The 21,111-nt window shown below is 40.4% G+C and overlaps 1 protein-coding gene across 2 annotated transcripts in view; it reads right to left on the bottom strand.

The window, feature by feature from the left end:
- Positions 1-14,142: 14,142 nt before the first annotated feature.
- Positions 14,143-21,111, bottom strand: part of Itprid2 (ITPR interacting domain containing 2) — a 37,262-nt gene continuing 30,293 nt past the window's right edge. The window contains exons 17-18 of one of the 2 annotated variants that reach the window (XM_032903558.1): positions 16,247-16,365; positions 14,143-15,443 (exon numbers count right to left, since the gene is read on the bottom strand). In XM_032903558.1, coding sequence (XP_032759449.1) covers positions 16,261-16,365 — 105 coding nt within the window. In that variant the 3' untranslated portion in view covers positions 14,143-15,443; positions 16,247-16,260. The remainder of the gene's footprint in view (positions 15,444-16,246; positions 16,366-21,111) is intronic. The other variant, XM_032903557.1, reaches the window with a different exon arrangement.

Below are 21,111 nucleotides of genomic sequence, written 5' to 3'. Positions count from 1 at the left end.
TTGCTTAAGGTCATATTTTAACTGAGTTTGAGGCCAGAGGTGCAGTTTTGGTTGTGAGCAATGAGTTACGTCAGGCCCCCACTCAGAAGTCAACAGAGGTAAAAGGCAAAAAAGGAATTTAATCCACAGGTACATCGTGGGAAGACAAGAAAGATCAAAATCACAGTGTATCTTCAAGACTAGGTTCTGAGCTTGCGTTTAAACAGAGGAAGAAATAGGCAGGGTATGCCGAGCTTCCAAAAGTATGAAGCAGCTGTCAGTCTCTGGTTAGGCTGGTCATTACTCAGTTTAAGTCCAAGGTGACTCTGAGAAATCTCTGTAGCACGAAGGGACATTCTGATCCTAGTGAGCTTACAGTTCATGCCTTAAGATCAGTCTCTGTTTCTATTCCGGGGCGATTGTTTCCATTTAAAGAAGAAATCTCATCTTGGGTGATCTTCTGTAACATTGTGAATTGAAACTTAACGTAGGTTTATAACAATAATCAGAGACTTTCAGGCTGTCTAGAACACAGCATTGTAAAAGTTGTTGGTAAAATATCTTCCTTGCTTTACCTTTGTGCTGTCTGCCTTAACAGGAGATGAGATATGAAGTACGCCTTGAATGGTAAATATTCCTCCGTGCATGGCAGGAATCTGATCCATGTTAAGACAAAGGGGGCCGGCAAAATGAGGGCACAAATGTCAACTATTAGGCATTTTAGACCCAGTGTTTTTGTCGCTTGGTGGGCTGGGTTTGTTTTTTATTTCATAATAAAAATATACTCTTTGATAATTTTATAAATGTGTATAGTGAATTCTGATTCTTCTCACTGAAGCCCTATCTTATCTTCCTCTCACTATATCAATATGCCCTGTTTTGTTTGTTTTGAGACAAGTGTTTATAGTCACACCCAGGCTGGTGTTGACTCATGGTGTTCCTGCTTCAGCCTCCCCTCCGGGTTCCTGGTGCTGGGATAACTGGTTCATGACACCATGTCCAGCAGATCCAGTGCTTTGAAGTCAAAGCAATTTCTAAATCAATGTCATAGATTTGCAATTTATCCCTAGTTGTCCTTTCCTTCAGGACTGTAATTCCCTGCTCTGTAGGCAACAAAACTGAAACTTGGAACCCTGTGTTCCTACACCAGCAATAGTTTTGAAATTAGACTAGATCTTACCAGTCTCTCAAAAGCTCTTCTGAGCTCCCCCTTACATGGGTGAGATCCTGGCACAGCATCCTGACTTTTCAAAATGCACAGAAAAGGCATCCCCATGTCCCCTCAGAGAACGGGAAGCAGCTGTAAAGGATGAAGACAAGAACATGTTGAAAAGCTATCCTTCTATTACCCCAAAGTTTCCATCCCTTTTCAGGATCTATTTAACATCTAGATTGGAACACCACAATCTGTACTAGACTGTGGAAATCAGGCTGTGTCCTGTTCACAGTCACTCCACTCTGATTAAAACAGTGGCTCTTCAGGTTGTGCTCTTTCCCCAAGGGACTCCATTAAAAACAAAGACAAAAACCGTCATTTTTCTTTTTTATTATTTTCCTATTATTATTTTATTATTTTAATTATTTTTTTCATTTATTTACTTTACATTCCAGCTTCCCCTCCCTCTTCTCCTCCCAGTGCTCCATGCATATGCTGTGGGCAGGAAAAGTAGTTGAGGGTTGACCGTTTTGTGGGTTGAGCTAGAAACCAAGGACAATAGAAACTCCCAGGAATCTGAGGTAGCCCTAGCCATGGAGGATATGGAAACTGAAACAGCCACCGCCTATAACCAGGCAAGACTTCCAATGGAGAGATGGGACCCCAACCCAGGGACTCCATTGTATAAGCAACATTTGAATCATTATAAGTACAAGCACAGAGACCGGATGACTCTGTATCTTTTGTGGATATAAACAATATCATCTGTTCAGCACCATCCATGAGGCACAGACCAATAAATAAATTATCCCTAAAACTACAACTCAGCAGAGCGATTGGGGCCATATGATCACATGATCACATTAAAATCATATTAGGGCAAGCAGGTCCAAGAGCTTATCAAACATTCCAGACCAAGGAAACCATAACACCCACCTCGATTTGAACCCATAAAGAAGAGGACTGCTGATCTATCATCTGACCATCCAGTGTGTGGGTCAAGGGATTCAAAGGCAAAAAAATTCAGGGCCATCTCCGTGTCACTGAGGCTTTCTTCAGCTCTGTTTCATTGCACTGCTGATTCTGGGTCCTCAAATTACTGTGTGTCAATCCGTTCATCTGTCTGGACCCAGGGCTGCACATGCCCTCCATAGCCTCCCACTTTATTTCTGTTTCTGCTGCTACCCCACGGACACTAGACCTTTGTTCAAACGTGTGATCTTTGGCATCTCCAATGCCTCTCCAGTAGGATTTGCTATCTAATCTCAGCAGACTCTCTTGGCATACATATCATCCCTCTACCTCTGCCCCCAGTAAGGCCTCTTTGTACACCTTGAACTTCATAAACATGTCTGACACAGTGTGCTCCTGGCACCCTCTCAGCCTTGGGTTCCTAGTCCAGTCACTTCTCTCCTGAAATTCCATGTCTCTCTTCTCTGCTTACTGAGCACCTATTCATTCTAAAGGCCCATTTCCCATGTCACTTCCATGTCATGAAAACTCTTTGTCTAAACCTTTCCTTCTTCAAATGTTCAAGTGCTTTGTTGGTTACTACAGTGCAGGATATAGGGCAGGCATGTTCCAGACATGTCTCCCAGCCCTGTTCTTCTTACTAATGACAGCCTGGAAAACATGCTCTATGAGGCTTGGGATCTTCAATTACAGGGTAGAGAGCGAAGTCTCTATTTCAGTAATACCTACCTTGCAGAGCTGTTAAAAGTGACTGTAGCATTCCTCAGTAAGTGGTGGCATGTAAACAGACAATGATGCATTGTTTTTAATTATTAAAAAAAAACTTTCCTGGGCCTATGACTTTTTAATTTGTTTTTTGACAATGTTGTGAGCATGAGCAATCCAGTCTATTCTAGTAACGACAAAGCTAGAGTCCAGGTTCGTCCAATATCCAGTCTCATAGCAAGCATCAGAGTTTCCTTACTTTCCATAGGGAAGACCAGGGTCAAATGAGGCAGAGTCATGGCCAGTTTGTTGAACGGTCTCCCTCTGCCTCTTTCTGTACTGCAGAGATCGGAGTCCAGGCCTCACCAGTATCTTGCCTTATTGACGATCATGCGTCTGTTCTCTGGGGCTGCAGGCACATTCTGGCTCTTTGGATGTTGACTGTGTTGGATTGGGAACTTCTCTCTGGTTGCCACCATTATGAGCATCTGGTCATCTTCCATTGCCTCATGTGTCATCGCTCCCTTTTGGAAGAGATCTACTCTTTTAAGATCAGGCCAGATAAACTCATTTAGGAAGGAGCATGGAGTTTTAGGCTCCTATTTTGCCACCAGGAGCCAATGTAAGTAACAAAACTCCATTCTGGTAACCTTTAAAAACATCCTTAGACTGTAGATTTCTCAAGCTGAGCTGTCACTGGCATTCCCTGTCTGGCAGTGGTTCTCAAATGTCCTGATGCGGCAACCCTTTAATATACGTCCTCATGATGTGGTGACCTTGAACCATGGTTTGTTGGCTGCTATTTCATAACTATAATTTTGCTAATGTTATGAATGTGACATATTGTGGTATAAATGTCTAGTATGCAACATATCTGATAACGTGAAGAAAGTTGCAACCCACGGGTTGGGGACCTCTGCCTTATTATTCAAAACACAGGTATTAAAAAAATCTCATTATGGTTCTCATTGACTTGAGCGGGGGGTAGAGCAAGGTTTGAGGAAATGCCAAAGGAGTACTATCCAACCCTCATACAAAGAAGTCTCTCTACTCAGCTGCACTGCCTTGCTACTCAAGCTGGGGTCCATGGGCTTGTGAGCAGAAGCTTTCTCTTGCCGTTTAGCAAGTCGCACATGGCCAGTCTAGTACCTCAGTCATCTTCTTGAACATTGTGTCAGAGAACTAATTTTCCCTTAGGCATTGATATATTGTTCCTCATCTTATGAATTAATTTTTAAAACTTTGGAACAGATAACTGGGTCCCAGGAGCATCTAAACTATGACTGTATGTCATCGTGTATCAAGGGATCTTTTCCTTGACATTTTCTTTGACTGGGACCAAACATTACCTTAACTTTTTCTCTCTGCTTACAACCAATTTTGTTTGCTTTTCTTTTCCAGGATTCTCCACTTTTCTATGTACAGAAAATCCAAGAGTACCATACAGCTTTGAAAGCTTACGATCAGCAGAAAGTGACGAGTGTGATTCCAGTTACACACGCAGATAGATCTGTGTTGATCTCGACTTTGGTCACAGGAGGTTCTTTTCACCATGGGTGTTGGTTAACGCAGACCTCATAGCTGCTCAATATGCTGAGTGTTCGTAATGGTGAACACTGGGCTGCAGATAGCCTCCATGGCAACCGTGCTCATCTAAGGCTAAGAGGAGACAGAAAGAATGGAAAGGCTGAAGAATGAGTTGAGCTATGGAATTTTTCTGGAAACGGCTTGGCTGCTATGCACATCACAGCAGCTTTGGATACCTTCAGAGGACCTAAAGAATCTAGTCAGAATTCCAGCTTTGCCACAGAGGGGCTCCTGAGACCTTCACCTTTAAGAAAGGGGTTATTGACAGTTGATGGATGCAGAGGAGGGTCACTGTCTTTTGAGGACACAGCCCCTGGTTAAGTTGTTCATATCCATAGTAGAAAGTCCCAGTGTATGTGGGGACAGTACCAGCTATACTCATGGGGTAAATTATCAACTTCGGCAATCTCACTTTTCTTGTTGTTCTTTGTTTAGAGTTTCTAATTTCCCTATGACTACTTCTTGTTTCATTTTGTTTCGAGACAGGATCTTGCTAGGCAACCCAGACTAGCTTTGAACTTACCCTTGTTTTACCTCAAGTCTATAAACCCTAGGTCTGTAATCTTAGACAGATATTTAATTTAAATTATGGAAATCACAAATTTTCCCCCCATCTCATTGAGGATTACCTAAACAAAGGTGGTCTACTTATCTGAGACCATTCTTCAGAGTCCATGTTCTGAGAAAGCGGTTTACATCAATGAGACAATGGAATCCCACCCGAGAAGCCTCAGCTGCGTCACACCCACTTTCCCAGAAGTCCTGTGGTATAGAGATGGTCGCTCTCAGGGGGAGGGGGCATTAGTATCTCATATAATCTTCAAAAGATGAGGCCAAAATTGAGTCCCACAGAGTTAAGAAATGACAATCAGTTTTCCCTGTGGCTGGAGAATAACAACAGCTTAAGTCTGAAGTAAGGAGATGTAAGCCAAGGCTCTTGTCTCCCCACCGAAATGAAGACATATTTAGGAATTAAACATAAAATAATATAAAAACCATTACCCTCCATGGGCCATTAGGAATACATATCTGACTGACATTCCCTTGGTTTCACTATAAAAATGAGGACAGATGAAATTCCATAGAGATTCCACCTTTACTCAACATGAGGTCCTGCGTGAACTACAAGGATAAATATTTTTTCTGCAAGAAAAATAACTGGAGGCCCCAAAGAAATGACTGATTATGAAGACCCAGCAGAAATGTACCTGTATAGAGTTTGCACGGAGATGCTAGCCCTCAGCCATGATCTCCATACATGTCCTTCTGAAGCTCCGGGAACACAAACAAGGAAGGCTCATTCATTTATAGGTTTACATAAACAAGGCTGACAGAGAAAGGGATGAGCTGCTGATGCTTTTCCACTTCATCTTGTGGACACTTCACTCTGGAAGTTATCACGCAGGCCCGGGTCTTTGGCATTGCCGTAACAAGACTGTTTTACAAGGAATGCAGATCAACCGGTACCGGGTGAGTTACTTCTTTAGACACTTCCAACGCAAGCTGCAGTGGAAAAGGAATCCTTCACCCAGAGCCTCAGAAAATTCCAAATATGTAGCAGCTTGCAGCAGGCTCCACCCTCCACAAGCCAAATGTATAGGGAGGGAGTTCAGATATACATAGACCGCAATGCAGCTTCTCCAGTGAAGTGCGATGCTGGTCAGAAATCATACCGGATAACTGTCCATCACCACTCAAATATGGTTCTGTCAAATGTCGCCCGTCCTAGCCACATTTGATAACATTTCTTTCCTACTTTATTTCCCAGGACCCTGCCACTTCCCTGTTCTGAGATGTATGGCTGAAGAAGTTGTAGTGTTTCAAGCATTCTATATATTTTAAGGCTATAGAATCACCATGTTCACTTTAAAAAAAAAAAGTGTGGTGGAGAGTTCTAAGGCATTGGCTTAATTCTGAACCTTGGGGGATCCCAGTGCCTTTGGTTCACATGTAGAAGTTCTTCAAAAGTCTTTGAGATTTCTCCTGTCTCGTTTGCTAAGCAACACCATTAGACAAAAGCTGGATCCCTGAAGCAGCCCCTCTCTTCTGGTTTTCCTTCACGTTGTTGTGAGACTCCATTGTTTCACAGCAACACCTTGGGTGGGCAGGGCTTTAAATGTCCTCACAGAAACTCTGCTGTTTGAAATGTTTTATGAGACACTCCTTTTAGTCCTTCTGAGGTATTAACAAATGAACTTAAGAACTCAACCTGGATTCTATCTTTTCCAGAGCCGCATTTTAAAAGAAATTCTAATGAGAATCTGGTATATATGATACAGTTTTATTTTAAAGTAGATACTTTCAGGTCCCGTTTAAAGTGGTTTTGTTTGTTTGTTTAGGTTGTGTTTTTTTTTTTCATTTAGTTCATTTCTTGAGCTTTATATTTCATTGAGAAAAGAAGAAGAAAAAGAAAAAGAAAAAGAAAAAAATCCAGCTTCTCCTCTTTTAAAAAACTACTTCTTTTGAGATTAACCTTAAGCCATTTCCTTCTTTCCTTTTGTCCCTCCAAATGTAACACTCTTTGTTCTCTTTCAAATTCATGGCCTGCTTTCCATTAATTACTGTTACATAAACACAGACAGACACATACACACACACACACACACACACACACACACCTACCTTTAACTACAACCATGTTGCTCTGTGTAACGTTGTTTGCATGGTTTGTTTTTAGGGGTGACCATTTGGTATTGGTAACCAATTATGAACTCTCTCCTGGAGCAGACTGTCTCCCCATTGTCAGCATGTCTTAGTTGCCTATACTTCTTTGTGGAGGGCTGAGGTCTTGTTAGTCCCTGTCCACTTTGGCATAACTATGGCTCTTGTACTTGATCAGGACAGTCATGTTTGTGAGACTTTATTCGTCTAGATTCTGACATTCTTAGGAGACACAGTCTTAACAGCAAACCCCCTGTCCTCTGTCCCTTACGATCTTTCTGCCTCCTCTTTCAGAAATGTCCCCTAAATCTTAGATGTGGACCTTGTTTTGTGGATGTATCAGTTGGGGTTGGGCTCCACATCTCTGTTACGTTGATTGGTTTTGGTTTTCTGTAATGGTCTCCATCTGCTGCAAAGAGAAGTTTCCTTGACAAAGGGACTATACTTATATCTGAAGATTTGGAGGCGGGGTCTCTAATGAGAAAGAACCTTTGATGTTTGTCTTTCTGGATCTGGGTTATCCCACTTAGTTTCCTTTCTAGCTTCCGTGTTGTATACTTCGCCTGACTTTAACAGGCACATTTCCTCTTTGCTGCATTACCACAGATGTTTACGAGGGCAGACTCCATGCTGTCAGCAAAGGAGCCAGTCCTTTCCTCTACCTTACAATGTCTTCCTCACTTTCCCAAGAACCTCACTGAAACCTCCCTGAAGTCTTTTAGACTCCCACTCTCTTTTGGCTTCCACTAATGCTACCCCAAAGCCAAAGCCAGTGGTTTTGGTTATGGGAGCATCTCCTATCTGTGTACAAAACTGAAGCTGATATCCACAGATACATAAACTATCTCCAGAGTGAGTGAACTAAACAGGAACCAATGCTCAGGCACCTACAACCTGGGCAATGTTTAGAAGGAACTAGTCTGCTAGCAATGTGGTGTCCTGGAGATGGGACTTAACCGGAAGCTGAAAAGCACACGCAGGAAACTGACTCCCAGAATTAGCACTTTGGTGCTGTGTAGTGCACAGGAATATATCTAGAGCAGAGGACAGAAGCTTTTGCTTTCCAAGGCCTGCTTTTTTCTTCCAGGATGATAAGTGAGACCCAGAGAACATGCCTCTAACGAGAATAACATGAAAGTATATGCCATTATCTTGTCATAACTAAAACAGCATCAGGCTTTCACCTTCACTGTCTCCTGCCTCTCTGCAGTAATAGATACACAGTTACAGAGGGAAGACTCGAATTCCTTAAAAAATATATACTTATGTGTATCACACAAGTGCCAGTGCCTACAAAGGCAGACGAGGACATCAGATCACCTGGAACTGGAGTTACAGGTGGTTGTGACCGATCCAGTGTGGATGGTAGAAAGTGCCATTGGGTCTTATGAAAGGGTAGCAAGTGCTCCTAACCACTGAGCCATCTCTCCAAGCCCAAACTCCAGGTCTGAATGAAAGAATGACTAAGTTTCAGAACAGTAAATGTGGGTACCATTGGACTCATCTAAAGGAAACAGTTTGCTATAGAAAGTGAAAGAAGAACTGTATTGATTTTAGGGATATATTCCTTATTCCCAATAATCAAATTATAGAAAAAACTTAAATGCCATATTATTTCTTGTTCCTCCATGACTAAATATATACTAAATACAGATATAGCTATAATTTTTGTTCCTTACATATTCTTGTCAAACATGACCATCCTAAATTCAAGATTATAATTAATTCATGTGCCTATTTCTACTCAAGGAGAAGCCAAGTTCATGTACCTATTTCAACTCAAGGAGAACTTTATTTTCATAATAAAAGTAATTACCAAGTTATAGGCTTTGTATGGATAAAGTCCTCTTTTGATTTTTCATTTCTAAAGCCATACATGCATAAATATCCTATACATTACAGAGTACCATGTGATATTTCAAGTGATGTGTGTACATTTTACACTATTTAAGTCAGGTTAAATGTATATTTCCTATTGTTTAGTTTGTTAAAATATTTAAAATTATTGTTATCATTTCTTTTTAAATATGCAGTGGATTATCTAGTCACTCTAGTGTGTGCACTTTCTCACGCTAGCGTAATTGTTACTTAGGACTCATTTGTGACCTTATCCCTGTCAGTACTGGGGATTCAGAGCCTTGTGTCAGCCAGTCAAGTGCTCAGACACCTCACCCCCTCCTACCTCTTTCCTTCTCCAGCCTCTAATAGATACCAGTCTCAATTTCTACAGGACCAACATTTTTTCCATATTTAGATCCCCGACGACATACTTAATTTCCAGTAGTCATTCTCACAACTCAAGGTAATCAACTAGAAACTACTAAACTTTTTTGGCAATAAGTATAGAATCTCAGATAAGCAGCTTCAAATGCCCACTGATAGGCTGTGCAGAACCTACTGCATGTCTAGAAGGTTTACCAAGTATTGTGCAGGATATTTTGAAGATGCCTTACTGTTTCTTGTTTGAATAAGAAACAGGAAGTTGGCAGTTGGCAACACCTCTCAAAAGTGCTCTTTTATTATAGGTAAGAGATGTCAAGGTCATGAAATATAGATACGCACACTTCCTGATTCTTTTAGACAAGTCACAGTTAAATGTCACTCCACTACTAATCTCTTGGCTGGAACTGCCCATTTCCTTCTACCAAAGATACTGCCTAGTCTAAAGTGTTTTCATAAATGATAGTCTAAAGTATTTCCAATATCTAGCAATTTACTCCATTCCAGATTGATGCCTTTCATAATTACATCAAGTTGAAAGTCACTTGGCTACCACATATCAATTAGAATCTAATGTTCTGAAACTCTCAAAAAGCAATTACAATTTAGTCTGCATTGACTGTATTTTGTTTGCAATATATATGCTATAATAATAAATTCTCATTTAATTTAGAGTTCATAGTAAGAATAAACTGGGATTGGAGAGATGGTTCAGTTGGTAAAGCATTTGCTGTCAAGCTTGGAGACCTACATTTGATTCCCAACATCAATGTGGTGCCTTATGTATATAATCCCAGAGCTAGGGAGATAGGTATGTTCCTAGAAGGCAGTGTCCAGCCAGTTTAGCTGAGACTACGACCTCCAGCTTCAGTGAGAAACATGGTCTCTCAAAACAAGGTGGGCAATGACTTAAGAAGATACTCAGTACTGACCTGTGGTTCTAATGCACACACACACACACACACACACACGCACACACACGCACACGCACGCGCACGCGCACGCACACACACACACAATTGTCTTAATTTGTTTCTTTTGCAAGGACTATTTTCTTTAGAGATTGAGTCTTACACTGTAGAACAGGCTAGCCTAGAACTCATTATGTATTCATGTACAGGTTTACCTTGAACTTGTGACAAACTTCCTGCCTTAGCTTATCATGTGATGAAATTATAGGCATGGGCCAACTCACTCAAGACTTTGAAAGTTGTTTTCTCTTGTTTTTTTTTCCTAAGAATATTTTTCTAAATATGAAATTATGAAGCCAGGCAGTGGTGGTGCATTCCTTTAATCCCAGAATTCAGGAGACAAAGGCAGGGGATCTCTGAGTTTGAGCCCAGCCTGGTCTATAAAGAGAGTTCCAGGATAGCCAGGGTTACACAGAGAAACCCTGTCTTTAAAAAAAAAAAAAAAAAAACAATTCTAAACCCAGTGTCAGTGATATGCCCACATATATCTGCTTCCAGCCTCAGTGGGCACCCTCATCCTTGAGCCACATCGTTATAGGTACAGACTCACACACAGAGATAAAAATTTTTAAAAATTAAAGAAATTTTATTATTGGTTCTTCTGGTTCATTTCTTTTTATTAAATGAGGAAGGATGGTTAAATAAGTTTTAATTGTGATGAGATCTTAGACTAGAAAACAATAAAAAATGAATGTTAAATATTCATCATTTAAATACTTTTCTACTCTTAAATAAGGTGGGAGGAGAAGAATTTGTGCCCAACACTGCATCCATTGTAAGGTTCAGCCAAGGTGGACCTGACTTCGTTGGTTTGAATGAGGATGTGTAGCAGAGAACAGTAGTGGTGCCTGCGTGAATGGTTTATACCCACGGCTAACACATCCAAGGAGATGGAGCCGGGAGCAGAAATGATCAGGATTTCCCTAGAGACTCATGAAAGAAAGCTGGGCAGTGAGCAATGCAGCCTTGCCACCAACACAGGCGCTGATACAAGGGAAGAACTCTCCGTCTCATGTCATGCCACTATGTCATCCCGCTGAGAACCCGGTGGGAAAGCGGGTTTGCCTTCACATGGAAAAATACAACATTCCTCATTATTAATGCCATCTCAATTTGTCCTCACATGCAGAGCTCTGAAGAAACATTACTTATATTTGAATGCCTGTATTTTATATACAGTAATAAGTAATAATAGTATAATCTCTGGCCAAATATAACTCTAGATAGTCAAAACTGAGGTTTAAGTCATGGCCCTAACTACTCTAATTGTGCACACACATGCTGTTATGCTTGTGCATCTAACTTAGCATCTGCTTTATAATACTTAAAGGTGCTTCTTTTAAAAATAATCTTTGGGCTGTAGAGATAATAGAAGGAACCATGAACTGTGTATTCATGGACTTACCTCACAACAATTACCTCAGGAACACAAATAACTAACTCCAGTGTTTAGCGTTAACGGCCTTGTTTTTAATCACTTAATCGCTTCCTATAAAGGAATGGTACAGCATGTACTTCACACTGGGGAGCTGCCCATTGTTGGTGTATCATTCGGTGGCTGAAACCTTCAAAAAATAATCTCAGGGTTCCTTCTGTGCCTTCTTTGGGAAGGATCTTGGCACAAGATCCTTGAGCTCTGAACAATGTGCACCTTTGAGAACATCGCTCTCATTAGTCACATGGTAATTTGAAGTCATTTTTGGTGTTCTGGATAATATTTTACTAAGGTTCCTCTTGAGTAATATAACCTCATGCTCTACAGGTCTCCATCTTTAGTCTTACAATTTCATTCAAACCAAAGGACAACAGTGGACTTTTCTGAACATGGTAAATGACAGTCTTTAAAATTCATTTTTGAAGTGAACACTGCTAAGCATACCTTACATTAAAAAACGCATGTTTTTTCAGCCCCCTTCACTCTTCCCAAGAAACCCAGGAGACGAAAAGAATATCAACGATGAGATTCCCTTTATTCATATGCTAAATGATTGGTCTGTTGGCTCAGCCTAGTATTTCAGTTGTTAGACCAACAGTCTTGATCATCAAAACCTGAAATTCTTATTCTGTTAATAATAACCCAAAATTGGCTAAAAACCTCAATAGCTAAAATTATCAATGCTTGCATTAGTTCCTATTCATCTGGAATATCTGGCTTGTATGTTTGCCATCATAATCAATTGGTTAAACTGCTGAATAATTTGGCTAACAATATTTTTCTTTAATATTATTTTATTCACTTACTTCCAGATCACGGCCCTTCTCCTTCCTCTCTTTACAGCCTTACCCTTACAACCCTCCCTCCCGACCACTGTCCCTTCCCCTTTTCCCTTGGGTACCAACCCACCATGGGACATCAAGTCCCAGCAGGCCTAGGCACTCCTCTCCCATGGAGGCCCAACCAGGCAGTTCAGGTAGGGGAAAGGGGATCCAACTGCAGGAAACAGAAACTGCACAGCCCCTGCTCCACTTGTTAGGGAGCCATATGAACACCAAGCTGCACATCTGCTACAGATGTGTAACAGCTCCAGCTCCTGCCTGCCTGCCCCCTGGCTGGTGGTCCAGTACCGCCCCTAGGGCCCCAGGTTAGTTGATGCTGTAGGTCTTCTTGTGGTGTCCTTGACCCCTCTGGCTTGGTCAATTTTATCCCCCCACACAAGAGTCCCCGAGCTCCACCTGATGTTTGGCTGTGGTCTCTGCATCTGCCTCCATCCACTGCTGGATGAGGACTCTCAGGAGACAGTTATGCTAGATTCCTGTCTGCAAGCATGGCAGAGCATCATTAATAGTGTCAGGGCTTGGCTCTCTTAAATGGGATGGGTCTCAAGTTGGGGCAGTCACTGGATGGCCATTCCATCGCTGCTCCATCCATATCCCTGCATATCTTGTAAGCAAGACAAATTTTGGGTTGAAGGTTTTATGGGTAGATTAATGCCCCCTCTCTCCTCTGGAAGTCCTGCCTAGCTATAGGAAGTGACCACTTCAGTCTCTATATCCTGCTGTGGTAGGAATCTCAGCTAGGGTCACATCCATAGACTTTCCCTTTCCTCCCCCATCCCAGACTTCCCACTAGTCCCAGAGATGCCCTCTACTGGTTTCCATTCTTACTCCCAGCCCTCTTCTGTCTCCCCCTCCCCATTTTACTTCAAGACCCAGCTATACCACTCCTGGGCATATACCCAAAAGATGTCCCACAGGGACACTGGACCCTAGCCAGAAACTGGAAACAACCTCAGTTGGTTTTCCTCAACTGAAGAATGGATAAAGAAAATGTGATACATCTACAGAATAGAATACTATTGAGATATTAGAAACAAAGACATCATGAATTTTGCAGGTAAATGGATGGAACTTGAGACTATTATCTTGAGTCAGGTAACGCTGTCAGAAAGACGGGTATGTGCTCACTTATAAGTAGACATTAGCCATAATGCGCAGGGCAACCGTGCTACACTCCACAGACCCAAAGATACTGGGTAATATGGGGTCCCAGGGGAGGATGTGTGAATCTTACTCAGAAGGAGAAACAAAAAGTCATCAGAGGTAGATGGAGAGGGGGACCTGGGTACCAGAGGGAGCAAGAAGGGAAAGAACAGGAATAAGAATCATATTTTAGTATCTGTTCTTTTTCATTTGTTTTTTGAGGCACAGTCAATTGTAAGTTCAGGCTGGCTTCAAATTCCTGATACCCCTGCATCTACTTGTCCAGTAACGAGATTAGAGGTATGCATGTCATACCTGGCTTCTTACCTGTTCTTCATAGTTTACCTGTATACTTCTTTGTATACTGGCCTATATGGGATCATAGCCCTGGACCTTTATGAGCCCAAGAGTGATATATTGCTGTGTCTTCTTGGTGGAGATTGACTTTCCAAAAAGCATTGCAGAAACCTCTCCAGGGGAGGAAAGGCCCAATAAGCCTTTCAGACTTTATTGGTTAGCCCTCAAATACAATCCAAATTCTTCATGTTACAGCTCAAAAAAAGAATTTAACATTTTAGGCAAAATAAATACTTTATTGTTTTAATGGGGTTTTTGTTTTTTAGAGAATAGCCTTTGTGTGATAGTTCAAATATTTATAAACTTTTTAGGTATTCTTTCAAAGAATGCTAATTATTTCCAAGCACTTTTGACTAAAAATTTTCACACAAAGTAACATAATAGGAGTTGAAAATTACAAATACTAAAAGACTAATTTCTAATAACATTTGGTTGCTACTTTATACATTTATTTGACATATATAGTATCAGATAGGAACCTTTGTTTTTGTTTTTCTTTTTAAGAAAAACCATGAGCTTTCACTGGTTAAAACTGAATTAAAATCATTTATGCATGAGAAAAACAAATCTAAATCTCATTTGGAAAAACAAAACCCAGCTTATTCATTTCTATTCTATCCATTCAAGTCACAGGCCCCATTATCTTGACAATACTACTTAATCTAAAAGACAGAAGAACACCTTAGAGTAAGACATCTGGACAAGGCAGAGTACATAATGCTTACCACAAGGCACATAGCTATAATAAAGTTACAACGCGGAGAGTACAGTGTCTACCAGAAGGCCCATAGCTATAATTAAATTACATTTGTTGGGGCAAAGCAACAGGCTTACAGTGTAAGAACATGAAGTAGTTGTAGGTAACCTCATGAGATCTACCCTACTGCTTCTCAGTAGCCTCCTCGAGAATTAAGAGCAATCTTTACAACAGAACCATTAGTCTTCTTAGAAGTGACCCCATGAAGAGCAGTGGAGGAAAATATCATCGGTTGCTTCAAGCACTCAAAAGACGAATCTGTTATTGCACAGTAAATACCTCATAGAGGTCAGTGTTGTAGAAGCTAGTCTGAAGAAATATGTTATTTATAAGTCGGTTATGTCTGGATTCTTCAAGTTTTACAATTAACTCTACATGGGACATCAACTGGAAAAATATTGACATACAAATAAATACTAGTCTTTCAAATGGCCAGTCTGATAGTTTAGAAATGAGTCAGCAAAGTGCCTACGTTTTTAAGTATATTTTTTAAAATTTTGATGCATAGAGCCGTAACCTGTACACTGTATACAGAAATGCACATAGTCCACTGTGTAAGTAGCCCAGCTCAGTAGAAAATATCTTCCATAGGACAGACACCTTCACCAGCATAAATCACCAACAACACCTGTGTAGGCTAAGGGAATGCATCCCAACCCTAAAAAGAAGGAAAAATGAATAGTAAACATTCTTCAAATACTATTTTGAAAGTTGTTTTAAAAATGTGAAAATTTTATTCATATAAAGCCATATATATGGCAGATGTCTCTGTCTCTGTCTCTGTCTCTCTACCATCTATCCACTTGACATATACACATAATCTTCTGGTTGTCATTCATTTTTTGAAAGTTAATAATTTTACCCTAGGTTTTGAAAAGAAATTGTATGATTTGCTAAGACACGATATTTATTAAACTATTTTCTTACTTTCCACAGCTGAAATTATATATCCCATTTTTCATAACACACTGAATAAATACCTTCAGCTCTGAAAGTGTTGTACACTATTATCCCTGGTATGTTCACCAAATATTGCTATTAATAAAAATATATAATTTGTAAAAGTTATAGCTATTATTTTAATAAGTCACATAAAAATTCTTAATAAGGTAAGGTATTAAAAATTTTTGACTAATTCTCAAATTCTTGACCATACATTGTACATTTGAAATACTATTTAATACTAAAGTAAGATTCTGGTCTGACGTCTAACTCCAGGATTTATTCACTATACTGACATCTCTATAAGTACACACTGCAGCAAGTCTGTTCTCACCCTGAGTGGCTTAGGGATACTTTAGAAAGCTTGCATATGGTTTTCACACTTTAGGACAGCTATGACATACACTATCAAAATAAAAATTTAGCTAGAGATAACAACTGCACTAAGAAATAAGAAAACAAAGAATTCCGAATCAAGTGCAATGTCTATCCATTCCACGAAGACATTAAAAACATTACCGAGGATGTCCCACTCAGTGGCTGTCCTGCTTAGAAGCAGGTGCTTTACTTGAAGACACTGCTGCCAAAAGTCCACTTACAATTTCTCGTCTAATTTCCCCAACAATAGACTCTTTAATCTATAATGGAAAGAGAGAAAAATATGAATTTAACGATATTTTTCCTGGTTTCAGATACTTACCACTTAATTGTTGCAGTCAGCACAAGGAGGCTCCTGGAGGAGAGCCCACCCCACGACACATCAGCCCTCCAAGTGCCGTGCAGCACAACCCAGCCAAAGGCATTGTGAAAAACCACTCTAAATCTTTTGTTGTTGTTGTTGTTTTGAGACAGGGTTTCTCTGTTTAACTCTGACTGTTCTGGACCTTGCTCTATGGATCAGACTGGCCTCGAACTCAAGAGATCAGCCTGCCTCTGTCTCCCGAATGCTGGGATTAAAGGCATGTGCCACAACTGCTTGACTAAAAATCATAATTCTTATGGGAAAAACATGAGAAAATCTCTCATCAGTTACTTCACACAACAGCCTGCAGAACTAAATGTGAGGTTTGCGACGTTGCTTTTTATGGAGGCCAGGAAGTCAGCAGGATTCATGCTTTGAATGCTAAGAACACCTGTAAGTGGCCAAGTGAGACGCAGGCAAAAATACTCTGCTTGTCTCTAACAACTAAAACCAGAATAGCTACAGAAGTTTAACCTAACACGCACTTTTGGTAGACAGAAGAAAAGTTATTTAGTGACACTTAGATTTTAAATGTTATAAACACACTTCAAACAGCCATCCATTTGTCTAAACTTGAATTATTTTTTTCTCTAGTGTTATGATGCACTTGTCACCTGTCTGACTTAGGTAAGAACTTTCATCTTGGGTTGGAGAAGAGGCGGAGTCAGTGTATTACTTACCGTGCAAGCATGGGTACCTGGATCTGATCCTCAGAACCCACAGGAAAAACAAAACAAATAAACAACACAGGAAAGCAACACCAAGTGTAGTGACATGTGCTTATAATTCAGACACCGGGGAGGGGGAGGGAGGAAGGTGGGTCCCTGGACTGTCCAGCTATAGCCTAATCCAAGGCCCTTTTCTGAAAACAAAGAAGTCTCTTGAGGATGACATCTGAGGGTACCCTCTGGCCTGCACATGCACAAATAAACACCCATACATGCATACACACAGAGAGAAAGTATACATCTTATTGCCGAAAAAAGCAAACAGATTGGCAGGTGGAATCCTGACACTATTAATGATACTCTGTTATACTTGCAGACAGGAACCTAGCATAACTGACCTCTGAGAGGCTCCACCCAGCAGCCAATGGAAAGAGATGCAGAGACTCACTTCCAAAGAGATGGGGCCCAGGGATCTTACTGAGTTAGGAGAAAGATTGAGGGACCCAAAGAGGGCAGTAAAGACCAACAGAGTCAACTAACCTGGACCCTTGTGGGCTCCCACAGACTGAATCACCAACCAAAGTGGGAGCACAGGCTGGACCTAGGCTTCCTGTACATATGTAGCAGATATGCAGCTTGGTCTTCATTTGGGTCCCTCAAACAACTGGAGCAAGGGCTGTCCCTGAGCCGTCCGCCTGCCTGCCTGCCTGCCTGCCTGCCTGCCTGCCTGCCTGCCTGCCTGCCTGCCTGCCTGCCTGCAGATCCCAAGCCCCTAAATGGACAGCCTTATCTGGCCTCAGTGGGAGAGGATGTGCCTAGTCCTGCACAGCTTGATGTCTGTGAGGTGGATGGGTGGGATGGATGGTTAAAAAATGTGAAATAGTAAAAAAAGAATAAAACAAACAAACAAAGAGAAAAGCAAACAGACACGGGGCAATGATCACCTCCAGATGTCTAAATGCTACATAAACGCTACATGCCTTCTTCCTCTTTTCCTTTCTAATGATATAGCTTCACCTCCAAATAGCTCTTTGTAAAGGCTTTAAATGTGCATTTCCTGAAGTAAATAGATAATGCATTCCAAAATTAGCACTGTGCTACTCTCAATTAGCTCTTAAAAATCCTACACTTCCACAGTTTCCTGTCAGCCTCATCCATTTCCTAAAACGTTCCTAAATACATCCTGAAAATACCTTGGTTTAAGTTTTTCTAAAAATGGCTGTGCTATGCAAAACTGGTACATAATATATATATATATATATATATATATATATATATATATATATATATATTTGACTTATATATGATTCTTCACAGAAGCAGACTAGGGCTGGAGAGGTGGCTCCACTGTTAAAAGTTAGGCTTACAACTAAAAGGCAATAGGAACAAAACGTTCCTTTGCTGTCAACAATCATCTGCCATGCTGCACATGTGAATAAATACTAGATCTGAAGTCTACCTTCTACGGCCATTCATGAACACTAAATAACAAAGATTTTCAGATGCACCACACTTTATAGACCCATTTTAAGTGGGTATGAAACATGAAAATCTGAGTATTGTAGCCACTGTACATAAGATAAATGCAGTATATAGGAAAGGAATCATTGAAATTCTATATTATACAAGATGTTAAGCATTCTCTAATAAGACAACTTTATTACATCTTCCTGTTTATCATTCAATTAAAAATGAATGCTAAATATTATGGTAACACAGATATTGCTAGCATAAAATATAAAAGAATATCTAAGAGCCTGGGAGGTTGAGACTGAAGGATTATTTGAGTCTTTGAACTTGAGACCACCTTGGACAAGACCTATCTCAATAAGAAAGAAAAGAACCCAATGAACACGAATCTCCACCGTCTAGTACATTCTACTCGAGGAGCACAGAAATGATACCACCTCAAGAATAATAAGAGAAAGCTGGAGTGGTGGCACATGCCTTTAATCCTAGAACTTGGACAGCAGAAGATAGATCTCTGAATTCAGGGCCAGCCTACTCTACAGAGAGAGAGAGTTCCAGGGCAGACTAGGGTAAATACTGAGACCCTGTCTCAAAAAACCAAGACCCAACCAACCAACCAACAACAAAACAAAGAAAGAGAAAGAAAATGAAAGTAGCCACATTGAAACTAGCACTGAAAATAACACAATGCCTGTAATAAGCCATTTCACAGCAGAACTGTGAACAAATAAATTAGTTCTAAAATTCCTCATGCTATAGAGACCACTTGGGTTCGGAGTAAGAGAAGACATGGGGCTTCAGAGTATGAAAATTCTAGACTGGCTAGTAAAAGCACTTTTGTGAGCACAATTTCCAAAAGGTTGTATAGACTTCAGACAGACTACTTGATGCGCGTACGCGCACACTCACACACACACACTCACACACACACACACACACACACACACACACACACACACACACACACACAAAGATTTTTTTTGCAACACACAATGAATGACTTGCTGGTACAACATGTGAGGCTGCATCGACATAGTGCTTAGAGCCCCAAAGCCAGGACCCTTAGATGTTCTCTAAAACATTCCAAAGGAATGCATGAGAAGCTGTGTTTTTACCTAAACACATGTTTAAACATGTCAGATACACTGACAGTTGTAAACCCATCCTAAAAGCTAAACTAAACAGAGTACCTTTATAAAAAGCATGCCAAGCTATGCTACTTGTTCTTGACATTTGAGGCTGACTCTCCTCTGAGAATGGCACATTTTCACATATCCTATAAACCATCTTTTTATTCCTACACATATGTACATTCTCAAGTATCTGGAAATGGTTTTGGCCATGATCACCCATATCACAAATGACTCAGACAAATTCTAAGGCACTACTGTTTTGTCCCCAACTGGGATTTGTACACAATCTAGAATGAGGAGGGCTCTTGGGTTGACAAAAGTTTAAGTACAGACTGTGCATTAAACACTTGTATGAAAGGACTGTGTATGGACATTCTCTTTCCAAAGGGGATTCAGCTGACTGAGTGCACTGAAGTAACAAAGCACTCTTTAAACCTCCCAGGGTTCAGTGATGGAAACAAAGGCCTGACAGATGGCATTGTTTTCATGCACCCAGGAGTGCAGTAAGATAAAAAAAAAAAAAGGTCCCTGAGAGTGTCTGCCAAACACTCTTAATCCTCACCTGCAGAGCTGTTCTATCCTAGATCAGATCTTGCCTTCCTGAATACTGGCTTTGTTAATGGGGTTAAGGGCCACAAATTTACTGGGAAGATAGAATCAAATTTTATTTTCTTGGTAGCAAATACAATAAGCTTTGTAACTTGATATTTAGCACTGTGGACATTTAACGTTAAAAGATTATCAGCTAGAAATAAATGAAGGAAAAAAATCAGTATCTAAAATATTTTATAAACAAACTTTAAACATAAAACCACCTAGCTGAGTTAGGATAGCAATATGAATTGGTTTTTGAATTTTAGCTAGCAGTGAACCAAGGGATCTATCGTGTATGTTCTCAAAATACTTCAGCAAGTTTGATTTGCTAAGCACACCATCAACATCCTTGTGCTTGGTAAGTCCTTTGTGGACAGCAAGGGTAAATGTTAAAGCAGATTTCCTTCAAATGTTGACACATTCTGGGCTAAAGGGCTGCTCGAGAAGGGTTTAGTAACACATTCTGAAAAGTTTGTCAAACATCTGCCTTCCACACTAATTTAAATGCTGACAAAGTATAACATCTTTCATATTTAATAGGAGATTCCTATAAATGATTAAGTAATTCCCTAGGACCAAGGCAGTAAAATGGAAACAAATGACTTCTTCTATAGTCTGTGCTATTGGCCAAAGAATCAATATTCTAGTCTATGCCAACATGCTCTTCCTAGGCAATTATTTGCAACATGGATCAGGCCAACGAACTTTTTAAAATGAAAACTCAGGCATGCTTTAAAGGAGCAACTATGCCAAATAAGCAATAGGAAGTCAGGTTTT

The sequence above is a fragment of the Rattus rattus genome, chromosome 5, assembly GCF_011064425.1.
Source record: "Rattus rattus isolate New Zealand chromosome 5, Rrattus_CSIRO_v1, whole genome shotgun sequence".
NCBI lineage: Eukaryota > Metazoa > Chordata > Mammalia > Rodentia > Muridae > Rattus > Rattus rattus.
This window is presented reverse-complemented; position numbering and strand designations above follow the sequence as displayed.